Source organism: Sabethes cyaneus, chromosome 1 (assembly GCF_943734655.1).
Source record: "Sabethes cyaneus chromosome 1, idSabCyanKW18_F2, whole genome shotgun sequence".
Lineage (NCBI taxonomy): Eukaryota > Metazoa > Arthropoda > Insecta > Diptera > Culicidae > Sabethes > Sabethes cyaneus.
Window position 1 is genome coordinate 49,712,470 of NC_071353.1, and position 12,737 is coordinate 49,725,206.

General features: G+C 39.0%; 1 protein-coding gene across 1 annotated transcript; it reads left to right on the forward strand.

Annotated features, from left to right (window-relative positions):
• The first annotated feature begins 4,542 nt into the window (after nt 1-4,542).
• LOC128740558 (E3 ubiquitin-protein ligase RING1) lies at nt 4,543-6,567 on the forward strand. The gene is made up of 3 exons (XM_053836110.1): nt 4,543-5,560; nt 5,620-5,792; nt 5,847-6,567. Exons 1-3 carry the CDS (start codon nt 4,543-4,545, stop codon nt 5,889-5,891), a joined length of 1,236 nt encoding a protein of 411 aa, XP_053692085.1. The 3' UTR covers nt 5,892-6,567.
• The last annotated feature ends 6,170 nt before the right edge of the window (nt 6,568-12,737 follow it).

A 12,737-nucleotide genomic window follows, 5' to 3' on the forward strand; every position in this document is an offset into this window, starting at 1 on the left:
GCTGTTATGTAACACAGAAACAACATTGTAATGTAACAAAGTTATCGAAATTTGACGTAACATTTAAATAAAAAAATGGTAGCATTGTTACGTTAAAAGCTAACCTGTAGGTTATGTAACAATAACATTAAGTTTGTTACATTACAAACTTAATGTTCTTGTAACATAACCTACAGGTAACATTTTAACGTAACAATGCTACCATTTTTTCATTTAAATGTTACGTCAAATTTTGATAAAAGTTGTAATGTTACACATTTAATGTTATTGCTACATAACCTACAGGTAACATTTTAATGTAACAATGCTACCATTTTTTTATTTAAATGTTACGTCAAATTTTGATAACTTTGTAACATTACAATGTTACTTCTGTGTTACTAAACAGCAACATTGTGTTACTTTCAGTGTTGAACACCGTGTGTTCACCACAGAGGTGCTGGACAAAATAGACTGCAAACCCCCCTTATTAAGCTAGCGACATGGGTTGGGTTATTTTTAGACACCAACTTCCTTCGTCTACTGTAGAACCACCGACCGAGAAGTTTAATCTAACTTTGTTTTTACTGGCGGGACGACGACACTATGCAGGGCCTTGCGACTTACAAGGCACTGCGTGTGACGTTTGATACTTACCAAATGAAACTGGTACTGGTATATCGATACTTGTCAAACTGTACCAAAATCTGCAAAAATAACGGAATATTTAAAGTTTCCACCACTATAGGTACTACCACAACTACTCGAGCATCTACCCTACATGAATTAAAAGGAATCGAATAATATTGTACCTTGCAGAAATTTTACGAGTCCAACGCAAATACGTTTTTTAATAATAATTACCCTATACCTACTAAATACACTGAAACTATGCTTGTCAAGCAAGGAGGGGTGCAGTGGGGAGGCAATAACGACCAACTGATGGTTTAAATTGCTAAATTGCAAATATCTGTGGTAAACGCAGAAAATAACCTCGCTAATAATTTTCGCGTGAGACTCTAAATAGGTGGAAACTACGCAATAAATTATTTGGAATCTAACTGTACTTTTTATTTGTCGATTATTTAAGGAACAAAGATTGGTGACGGAGGCCTGAATATATGTAAAGTCTCGAAAATACTAGGTGAATTGACTATGTAGCTGCTAGTAAATGCGCTTGCAAGCTAATCGTAAACTGCGTGAGTTTATGATCAGCTTTTAAGTGCACTTGCTAGCAGTACATTCTGGTGGCAAATATTATTGAGGTGTCACAGTTAAGTATTTTTTGTGACATTACAAAAACATTTATATTGTTACGTAACAGAAATAATAGGATTGTTACATAACAATGGCAATAATGTAACGTAACGTTACATTGCTTTAATGTTATTGCAAAGTTACATAAACATTATCGCAATGTTACATTGTAATATAACAATGTTATGTAAAAAAGTGGGAAATTTCAACCATCCTGTTACTCACAGGTTACGTAACTACAACCTCACATCATAAACATTATCGCAATGTTACATTGTAATGTAACAATGTTATGTAAAAAAGTGGGAAATTTCAACCATCCTGTTACTCTCAGGTTACGTAACTACAACCTCACATCATAAACATTACCGCAATGTTACATTGTAATGTAACAATGTTATGTAAAAAAGTGGGAAATTTCAACCATCATGTTACTCTCAGGTTACGTAACTTCAACGTCACATCATAACAGAGTTACTTAACAATCTGGCTAATATTATGTAACAATGTTGACCGGGAAGGTATTCAAAGCCGTAGGGTATTATCCAATAAATAATTGTTGTCAGGACAAAAGATCGTTAAAAATTGGAATTCTCCAATTTCCATTCTTCCAATTTTTAACTGACCGAAATTATAAAAGGGCTAGGCTCGATAAACAGGAGATCATTCGTTGTTTGGAAAACTGAACGATATCAGTGCGCGTATCGTATTGTGATTTTTTAAATAATTTATTGTTGGTGAGATAAAATGATGACTATGTCGTTTGTGTTTGGTTAAAAGGAAAATACTAGGTAATTGTCAAGCTTAGAAGAAAAAAAAGTGTATTGTGAGAAATAATAGTATTATAAAATTTGTATTCTAGTGCCAAACAATTGTACAACAAAAATAGATAAAAGAAACAATCAACAATAAAAAGAAACAGACGAGAATAAAAAGTTTGTAAAAATTAACAGTGCTGATATACAAGAAAACAAAAGGTAAAAATAGTTAGAAGCAAATTTTAAATGTGTAACGGTAGATTAAGGCTGGTCTAGGAAATTTAAGGCTGTGTGTAAAAAGGCTAATATCCCTCGAATAGGTCGTCGAGGGACCTTTTATTCTTGGACTTTATTCCACAGGCGCACGCATCTGTATCCCAGTGAAGCCTGCGTGCCAGTCAGCATTCGGCGCAGCGCGATAGAATCGTTTGTTTGCCATCGGTCCTATGGTAGAGACTAAGACCCTGTTTCGAAACCTACTCCGTGTAAGACAACAGTTTCAGACAAATTCTTGCGGTACCTATATGGATACAAGCAAAAGGACAGGTTTACCGCTCACTTTTCTATGTCGTTCCACTTTCAGGACATCAATTTGGATTAGATTCAATGTATAAAGATAAACTCGGTTAAAAGATAGGGGTGGTTTTATACTTTAACAAAATTGTTTACGTTCAAGGCATCAAATTAGACTAGGTTCAATGTTCAAACGACAACATCGGTTGAAGAAGAGGGGTGGTTTTGCAATCTGGCGTACTTCCCAATTGACGCGAAATCGTGCGCGAAATACATGAAACTATGAAAATGGTTAGTTAAATTCGTTTTGTGAAATCGTTTGCGTTTGCCTTTTTTATGTAAGCAATGAAAATATGACGTCATATCGGCCCCTTAATATACACGCGTATTTCTGGCTTTAGTTTTCAATAGGTCGCATAATGCATGTAAAAGGGTTGATTATGCGACCTTTTGAAAACTAAAGCCAGATTTCGTGTTCGCTGACAGAAAGCTCTTTAACAGAAATTCCAGAAACCCCCACCACATGCTGCGTTACGTAATATTTAAACGGCATCTCTAAAGATATTAATTTCTTCACATTTGGCAGCTCTGCTGTTGAGGGTTGCAATTTATCGACCAAAGAATATCGATAATCATCGATACTTTGTCTGACGTTTTTCTGTATCGATAATTTGAGCGAAACTCTTATACGTACACTGAGAAAACTTTTCGTATCCAGCTTTTTACGCGCTATAATGGCGGACGCTATAAATTGGGTTCGTAATATGCAAACAATCTTTTCGACAACTCTGCATCCATCAAAACTGGGCACTCTTCTCCTGTACAGCAGTGTTGCTCTTTCTTTCGTTTACGCAAAAGAAGGAGAGCAATAGTTTTGTTTACATTTCGCACATTTTTGCTCTCCTTCTTTGGCGTAAACGAAAGAAAGAGCACGGCAGTGTTGCAAGAGAAGAGTGCCAGATTTGATGTATGCAGAGTTGTCAAAAAGATTGTTCGCATATTACGAACACAATTTATAGCGGCCACCATTATAGCGCGTAAAAAGCTGGATAGTTTATATGTGTCCCACACATAGATTTTTGCAATGTGCCCAGTCAATGAACTTTATATGTCAAACAGTTATAATTCATGGGTACGCGAAACCACAGACTAACAGACGTAACACTGAAGCCTCATTCCATCGTCAATAAAAACGATCATTTCAAATTTTCGCTTAAGTCAAGAAACAAACAACAGTCGCTGCACAAGAACGCCGTTCGCCTGCGCTGGCGCTGTTATCAGATAATATACAAGTAAATTTACAGCATTGCTAAATTTATAGCAACCTACTTTGGCGTAGCGCGAAGACTGCACCATGTGATGCTAGTGTTTTTTTCAAGTCTTAGGGGTGTCATTGAAACGATGTTTTGTTAGAAAATTTGTTCGAAGTGTTACGTCTGTTAGTCTGTGGCGAAACTTTTGCACATGCTATTTATATCCGTATAATTTTTATGTGTATTTCTAGACGGATAGACGGATTGTGCTTATATGTGGCACATGATAACCATCTGGAATTTCATATGGAAATTTACCATTAGTTATGTGCAGAATATTTTAAGTGTATACGTGTTACTCCTGGAGCTTGATTTCGAGTATCTCAAATTAAATATTTAAACAGGGAAAGTGTCGTTGTACGCTGGTGTTCAAAACTAGCACGATATAAATATATATGCTATAATATTTATATAGCTTAACGTTATTAAATATTTATTATAAATCTAGAAAGAATTAACAAAAGGGCGAATGTCGCAAATGTAAACAAAATAGGTGAGAGTTATTTTTTGCTGGACCAGCATAGGAAAATCAATCCTCACTCGGTTTGTTTACGCTTGCGACAGTCGCCCTTTTGTTAATTCTATCTTCAAATACTTAGCTTTTAATGTTATCGATACGGATCGATTGCTTTCCCATCCCTTCTATTTGACGTGCCTTGGTCGATGTTTCATTCCATTCCGAATCCTTCAAAATTTAATATTAGTAAACATCAAGTGTAAAAATGGCGTCATTGGAGCCGCTGCAGAATAAAACTTGGGATTTGTCCCTCTACGAGCTGAACCGGACACCACAAGAGGCAATCACCGATAATACCGAAATTGCTGTGTCACCTCGCAGCTTGCATAGTGAACTGATGTGCCCTATATGTCTAGATATGCTTAAGAAAACAATGACGACAAAGGAGTGCTTGCATCGATTTTGCTCGGACTGTATCATCACTGCACTTCGATCTGGTAATAAGGAATGTCCGACGTGTCGCAAAAAACTGGTGTCGAAGCGCTCACTTCGACCAGATCCGAATTTTGATTTGTTGATTTCTAAGATTTACCCAAGCCGTGATGAATATGAAGCACATCAGGAGCGTGTTTTGGCTAAATTTAATCAAAGCCATTCACAACAGGCACTTGTACATTCCATTAATGAAGGTATCAAACTTCAGTCACAAAATAGACCTAATCGTAAGCAAAAAAGTGAAAATGACCTGACAGCAGCATCTGCAGCCGCTACTGCAGCGGCTTCTGCTTCCGCAACGGTTCCTGCGGCCATTGTCCCTGCTGGAACAGCAAATCCGCCGACCGGTTCGAACAACCCAATAAGCAATAATCCTGCTGCTATTATTAATGGAACAGTCGGTGAGCTAGGAACGATGAATCGCGAAGGGTCTTCCAACAGTCAAGTTGGTGAGTGCACAAGGCAACCCTCGAATCCACCTTCGGTTAGAAGCACTCCATCACCGGTTCCATCTAACGTTAGTTCGGCAAGCAAAGCCAAAAGGGCTAGATCGGTTTTAACGTCAGAAAAATCTGAGGAGTCGGAAAGTAATAGCGAAATGGACGGCAGAACCGAGGAGAATGATTCGAATCTGGATACGGAAGGCGAAGGCAATTCCGAACATGGTAGTGACGAAATTGAGCTAGTATTCAAACCACATCCGACGGAGATGGCTGGCGATAATCCTTTGCTGAAGGCACTGAAGGAAAATTCGATTCGATATATTAAGACTACATCTAATGCTACTGGTATGTACCGTTTATCACAAGCAAGCATGTTTTTCTAAATGATTTTCTATTTGTGGCAGTTGATCATCTCAGCAAATACTTGGCAATGCGACTAACACTTGATTTAGAAACCGAGCTTCCGGAAGCATGTCGGCTGGTGAACTTCTGCATTTATATTGCCCCTCAACCATCACAACTGGTTGCTTTAAGTGGCAATCAAGCTTTATCACAAGTTAATGAAAAGTTTTGGAAGGTAAATTCTTCGATAAAAATTTTCAATGCTGTGCTTATTTTTAAGATTTTGCAGGTCAATAAGCCTCTTGAGATGTACTATTCCTGGAAAAAATCCTAGGGAACCGCCTAACAGTCGAAGCGCAGTGGATGATAGATACTATGAGAGTTTGGAGCAAAAATAAATAGGCCCGTCGCTTTTAAGTACATTACTAAAATGTATACTTTTCCGCGCACTGCTTTACTCGTCTGGTAAGGTACGCGTTAGTTGTAGTTGTAACAATTGAAACTGATTAAGAATCATTCAACTTGCTTCTTTAGTCGGAAAGTTAAAATATAAATATTTTATTAATACACATATTTTGCTTACAACTTATGCCTGTCAGCTGTCATACATTGAAACCGCATACCTACCAGGAGAACGTGACGGATAAAGTTTGAGGGCAAATGTTTTGACAAATGATCGGCTTTTTAGACACTTGTTTTAATGGAATACGGCTACAAGAGTATAAAGATGTGTTATAAATAGAACACGGAACATCGCCTTTTGGGCGGTTACTTTTTGTGGTAAACCAAAAATAACCGCAAGCAAATCATTTCAATCCTCTGAACCATTTGGTAAAGTGCAGTAACCTCATTTATTCATTTGTTTGTGTACATTTTACATGTAAGGTACTGGAAAAACAATAAAAGATCGATTAAGTAATTTGGTAAAATAAGATCGTCATGTCAGAATGTCTTCAGCAACATTATGTATTGATGTGTATTGATAAATTTGCTAAATATATTAACTTATGAACACCCTAGCAGCTAGCACTAGCAGAATACTCCAAAATATAACCTAAGCCCATCACGCATATTTTGATTGCTATTTGATATTTTTAGTGCTCATATGGCCTTGCCTCCCAGTTGGCTTTAAGGTACGACGCTGGTCTAACAAACCAGTCGTTGCATGTCTCGACTGGGAGAGGATGAAGGAGTTTAATATGTTCTTAGGACATCATAGCTCCGTAATTATCCTGTACTCTTACACCTGGCTTTAAAATTTGTCGTATAAAAATAGAAGGTAAAGTTTCGAAATTGGAATGGTAGTACCTAGGTTTTGATACAACTTTATTAGTGCCAATATGGAGCACTATTCTATGCTGTCTTGTTAGCTCTTGTTAGCTGTCTTGAGATCCGGATTTCCGGGAACCAGATGTCGCAGAACCCTCTAGGTTCCGTACCCTAAAAAACACCCCTTCAACCCTCCCTGCTGCTATAGGCAGTCTGATGATGGAAAATGGTTTATTTCCACAAGTTAAGAGTATTCTATGAGTTTTAGATGGCTGGTTAACACAAATTCGGACTGGAACAATCGGAATAGGTGGAACTGCCGATCTCTCAACTTCCAAGGGAGCACTCGAGTGCTCTCCGACGTATGGAAGAGCCGCAAATTCGACGTCGTAGCCATTGGCGGAACTTGCGCTCATTTCTAGGGGGGCTATAGCCCCGGCATTTTTTCGACCATTTTCCTTGGCATATTAAAATTAAATGTACATTGATGCATGGGAACTTTAAGTTGTGATGCATATAAAAACTACTCTCAAGTTTTTATTATGTAAAGTTATCTAACTATAGTTTTTTTTCTTAAATTTAAAAATCCAGCCTAATTTTTCTAGGGGGGGCCAAATGTTGCTTAGGGGGTGCACATTCGGTATTGAATTCGGCGAAAAAGTGCTTTTACTCTGGTGGTACTCTAAGACTTGTCGATTTCGCCATCTCCACGTAGTACTTTCTTCCAGCACAGACTCCTACACCGGGAGGTCACCAAATCAGACTCGGTTAGATTTCGTTCGGGGTTAAAGGTAAATACGTCTGAAATAAAGTAGGGTTTTTTTTTCTAATTCCCGTCGTAATAAGTAAAGCCATTCTAATTTTCATCATTTGTTGGATAGATTTAATGAATACTCCAAAAGTGCTTGTGCTGATTTCACTAAAACACATTTACATTCCGATCCGTGAACTTTGAAATCACTGAAACGCGACTATTAAAGCATATTATTGAAACTACGCAACTGACTTTATTTCTAAAATTCGTCGTACCGTTTTAAAATCCGTCCATCAAAAATTTTCATCGCCCGAAGAAAAATCACAATGTTTACGAAGCTAATGCGCATGTATTTGTGTAGGACGGCATGACAAATGTTATTCTGCAAAATTTCTGCAGGTCAGGCAAATTTTGCTGGCTGTAGAATAACGACAATGCCTTGCGTGAGTTATTTTCATTTATGAGTGACGAAAATTAAAACGATTAGTCGACATTGTCTTCTTCGTCGCACGAAAAAACATAGGAAATTTGGCTAGGACTTCTTCAATGATAAAAAGCATTTAAATAGATCTCAGCTCACTTTGATTGATCGCATGTGATAGACAACAAACTAAAATATTAGGGAATAACTAGTTTTGCATTGTGTGTCATAAAAATGCTGATATTTTTAATAATTTATATTGGGTAGGACGGGAATAGGCAATTACGACGATGTAGCAACATACCCTACATACTGGCCAGCGAAACCGAGGCCGATCGACACCGCTTGGGCAATGAAGTAATTTGCGGTTTCGTCACCAACGAGAATGACATTTGCTGAGGATCGCTTATGTAGGAGTGAGAGGGGAGCAAAGAGTGGAGGAGAGGATCCGGGAGTTTGGAATTTGATGTTGTTGATATTACTCCTACTGCAAACAGCCTCAGCGAGGGCCTCAGCTAATGTCAAAATATCTTTATATGTGTGCGTGGTGGAATACTTCATCTATATATATATATATATATATATATATATATATATATATATATATATATATATATATATATATATATATATATATATATATATATATATATATATATATGTTCCACCATAACTCCAGAACGCCTGACCGATCTCCACCAAACTTGGCACACATGTTCCTTGATATAAGAGAATCAGCACTGGGGGTTGACAAAAGAGGGGGGGGGGTCATAACAAGGGGGGAGCCCTTAACTCCGAAACGCCTTGACCGTTTTTCATCAAACTTGGCACACATGTTCCTTGACATAAGAGAATCAGCACTGGGGGTCAACAAAAAGGGGGGGTGAGATGTTTTTTAATAGGTGGGGGAGGGTCCCTAATAGGCGGGGAGGCCATAACTCCAAAACGGCTTGACCGTTCTTCATCAAACTTGGCACACATGTTGCTTGACATAAGAGAATCAGCGCTGAAGGGGTTGACAACAGGGGGACAGAAATGTTTAGACGGTTCTCCCATAAGGACAGGACAAAAGGAGGAGCTGATGACCGGAGGTTGCTGACGAGAAGGGGGAGTAACGCCCACATGACTGTAACAATTTATCCGTACAACCGAAAAAATCAAAATACGAAACACTAAACTGCAATGCTCGCAGCTGTAGATTTGTCAAGTGTAATTATGCACCGAATCAAAGAGACCTGTATAAAAAGTGTTCGATCATTAGTGCTAATTGTTGTTGGCAGACTCTGTTTGAGTCCCAGGGGCAATCATTCAAACAGCGTGGAGTTCATCTGAGAACACCATGTTTTCCCTTGGTAAACTTTATGTGGCATATTGCTCAGAGAGTGGGCTCAGCCAATAATTTTGTGCATACTTGCTCCTTGTGGTGACACTAAAACATTGTTTACAGACAAGTTTTGTCTTGAAGTGAAATGAAAGGAATGACAGGTTTGTTGTATCCATGGAAGAAACACTGTTGCACCTTCTACTTTTTTATTAGGATAGCAGGTAATACTAGACTAATAAATGAATAAAAAGCTGTGTTTAGAAAAGTACAATAACAAAACTATTCATTTCCTATGGGTGGGGTGGCCATTGTTGAAAACGGAAGGTGCAAATAGGATATAAAAGTGGCTGTGAGACAAAGATTCCCCGAGTAAGATCGGGCACTCAGCTAGTAGTATAATGATTGACGATGATGAGATTGAGGTAGTCGATGAATTTGTCTACGTTGGCCCACTGGTAACGGCGGACAATGATACCAGCCGTGAGATGTGGAGGCGTATTATCGACGGAAGTCGTGCTTACTATGGGCTTCACAAGCAATTACGGTCTAGCAGAATAAGCCCCCAGACAGGTGAGACAGGTTGTTCACTACGGGCAAGAATGTCGGACAACTACCCTGCAAAAATGGTGTTTGCCTCAAATCCGGTAGCAACAAGACGACTAGGTGGAGCGAAATCTGGCGTACTCGGTGTCCGAGGAATTGGAGAGCGGTAGCCCACAACCGACTGGAGAAACCATCCGAACACATAACGATTAAGCTAACTCATAACGGGTCAAGATTCGGCAAAATGGAAAAAGAACCTGACAAGGTCTGAAAGGTGAAGAATGAAAACTTTGCTTAACTAAGGGCTTTCTGCAGAGGAGGCCTGACGAGAGGCACTGGCACTGGCACTTTTACTGTCAGTCTCTATCAAATGCCAGTTTGCCAAAAAGTCAAGCATAAATTCAATGCTTTAGGGAACGAGCAGAAGCGAGTTAGCATACAGTCCTGATGGTTCCGTTGGTCAAAGACATGTTTCAATAGCAAGACCGGAGAAGCTCACTTGCGAACCGGAGTTTCTACCCCGGCATATCATATCGGGAAGTCGTAGAGCAGATCAACTGTTTACTGATTACTGTTGAACTAACTACGACTCATCAGATGCCATTCAACATTTTATTCTGACTGCCATAGTGTTGCCGAGAAAAGAGCTAGTTAAATTAAAATTGTTCAACTGCTCTTATAGATCCGGTGATATTTTCCTGCAAGAACCAAGAAACATTCAACTGATTGTAGAATGCGGTTTCCAGACTTACTCTCTGGAAAAGAGCGTTGCAGATAGCTCTGGGTGCCGACAAAATCCCTCGTCCAGAGATATTACACATATTCTTCTCACCAAGCGCATTTTTCGATAATGAGAAGATCTAAAAACGCATTGTGAGACAAATTTATGGAAAATTGATGGAAGCACTAAAAAATCAAGGAAGTTTCGTACAGCAGTAAAGCAAAGAGTCATCGTGTTCGGTCTACGATATCCCTAGACCTTTGCAACTAGGTTATTGCAGGGCCAAGCGGTACAAACAAGCTGGGCCACGGTAGCAGTTTAGCATATTGCAGGATGCTCAGTGGTACAACGCCATAATATCCGATTCCGAAGGGGACGAAGCTCGACCTTCGTAGAGGAAAAAAAAGGAATTCAACTATATAACAAAATAAACAAAAGAATGAGAAAAATTGAGTTTCGCTAAATAAACCCCCGGTTCCGAAAGCATGGTTTGGCATGCTTTGCAGGAGGTTTAGAAATATGAAATCCAAGAGCCTTACCGGTGGACAAAGGAAGAACAATTCTGGCTTTAGTTTTCAGAAGGTCGCATAATCAACCCTTTTACATGCATTATGCGACCTTTTGAAAACTAAAGCCAGAATTGTCACCTAAGTGACTCGCTTTTTCACCTAGGTGACACGGTTTGTCACTTAGGTGACAGGGGTTTGTTACCTAGGGGACACGGTTGTCACCTAGGTGACAGCAGTCAATTCGACTCGCCGAGGCGATTCATGGCAAGTGACAACTGTCGTATTGAGTCACATGACTTGCAAAATAAGGGTGATAGTATGATGACTAACACGACTCGTCTAGAGTTGCTGTTTTAGTTTATGTAAGATTTAAATTCTTTACTATTACAAAGTTCACACAGAGAGGTATCAGTTCACTTTACTGGACAATTTCAAGAAATTGGCAGGAAGAAAAACTGCCGGATGAATGAATGGAAGGTGCGGTTTGCTCAACTTATAAAAATACCCACGGTATTTTGCTGATCAACACCGCTTACAAGGTGCTCTACCAGATCTTGGTACACCGTCTATCCCCAATAGTAAAAAATTTCGAAGGGCAGTATAATGTGGGTTCTATGGGAGCTGTGGCTGTAATATTCTCCGGTTCACCATCTAACACCAACTGACTAACTCATCCCATTTACGCGGGAAGCTTTCGACCGACGCATTACACATTCAAGGTAAATCCTACAATATGCTATAAATAACGGGTGGCAACAAAAATTTTGGAATTTTTTCACGGCCCTTATGCTCAACAAGAAATGAGCTCAGAGAAAAATGAGAGTATGTATGTTTTAGCTCTCTTTTTGTTAATATTTTTTGTTTTGTTTATGTTTATTCTTTAGTTTTGCTAAAAATGGCGTCGAATCAAGAAGCATTTCGGTAGCGCGTTGTACATTTCTACGAATTGCAACAGAAATCTCGGCAAAAAGTATACGGTACAACATTTAAAAAGCAAATATGTTGCGCCTTCGACTGTTTACCATATCCTAAGATGCCCAACAATTATTTGCAAGCAAGATAGTGGAAGACCAGCCAAAATTATGGACGCAGAAGGACATCGCTCTCTTTCTCTTTTCTTCAACAACAAGCCCTTTGGTTAAGCTATCAATTAAGGTGCACCAGACGAATGTTTGAAGAAAATTTCGATCCTGTTTCTACAAAAACATCATGCAGATGGACATTACGTGTTTTGGCCGGATAGAGCATCATCGCATTACGCCAAAAAACAACCATTCCTGAATACCCATTCAATCCTATTTTTACCCAGAAATCACGACCCGAAAAATCTGTCTCAGTGCGTCCAATCGAAGATTTCTTCGGGATTTTGAGTTTCTTGATGTACACAAATAACTGGAGAGCCACGAATTGCAAACAGTTGATTGGTAGAACCAAGAGATGCATTCGCCAAGTTGACATGACGGCCGTACAACGCAACGTCGAAACATCAAACCACAGACTAACAGACGTAATACTGAAGCCTCATTCCATCGTCAATAAAAACGATCATTTCAAATTTTCGCTTAAGCCAAGAACCAAACAACAGTCGCTGCGCGAGAACGCCGTTCGCTGTTATCAGATAATATACAAGTAAATTTAT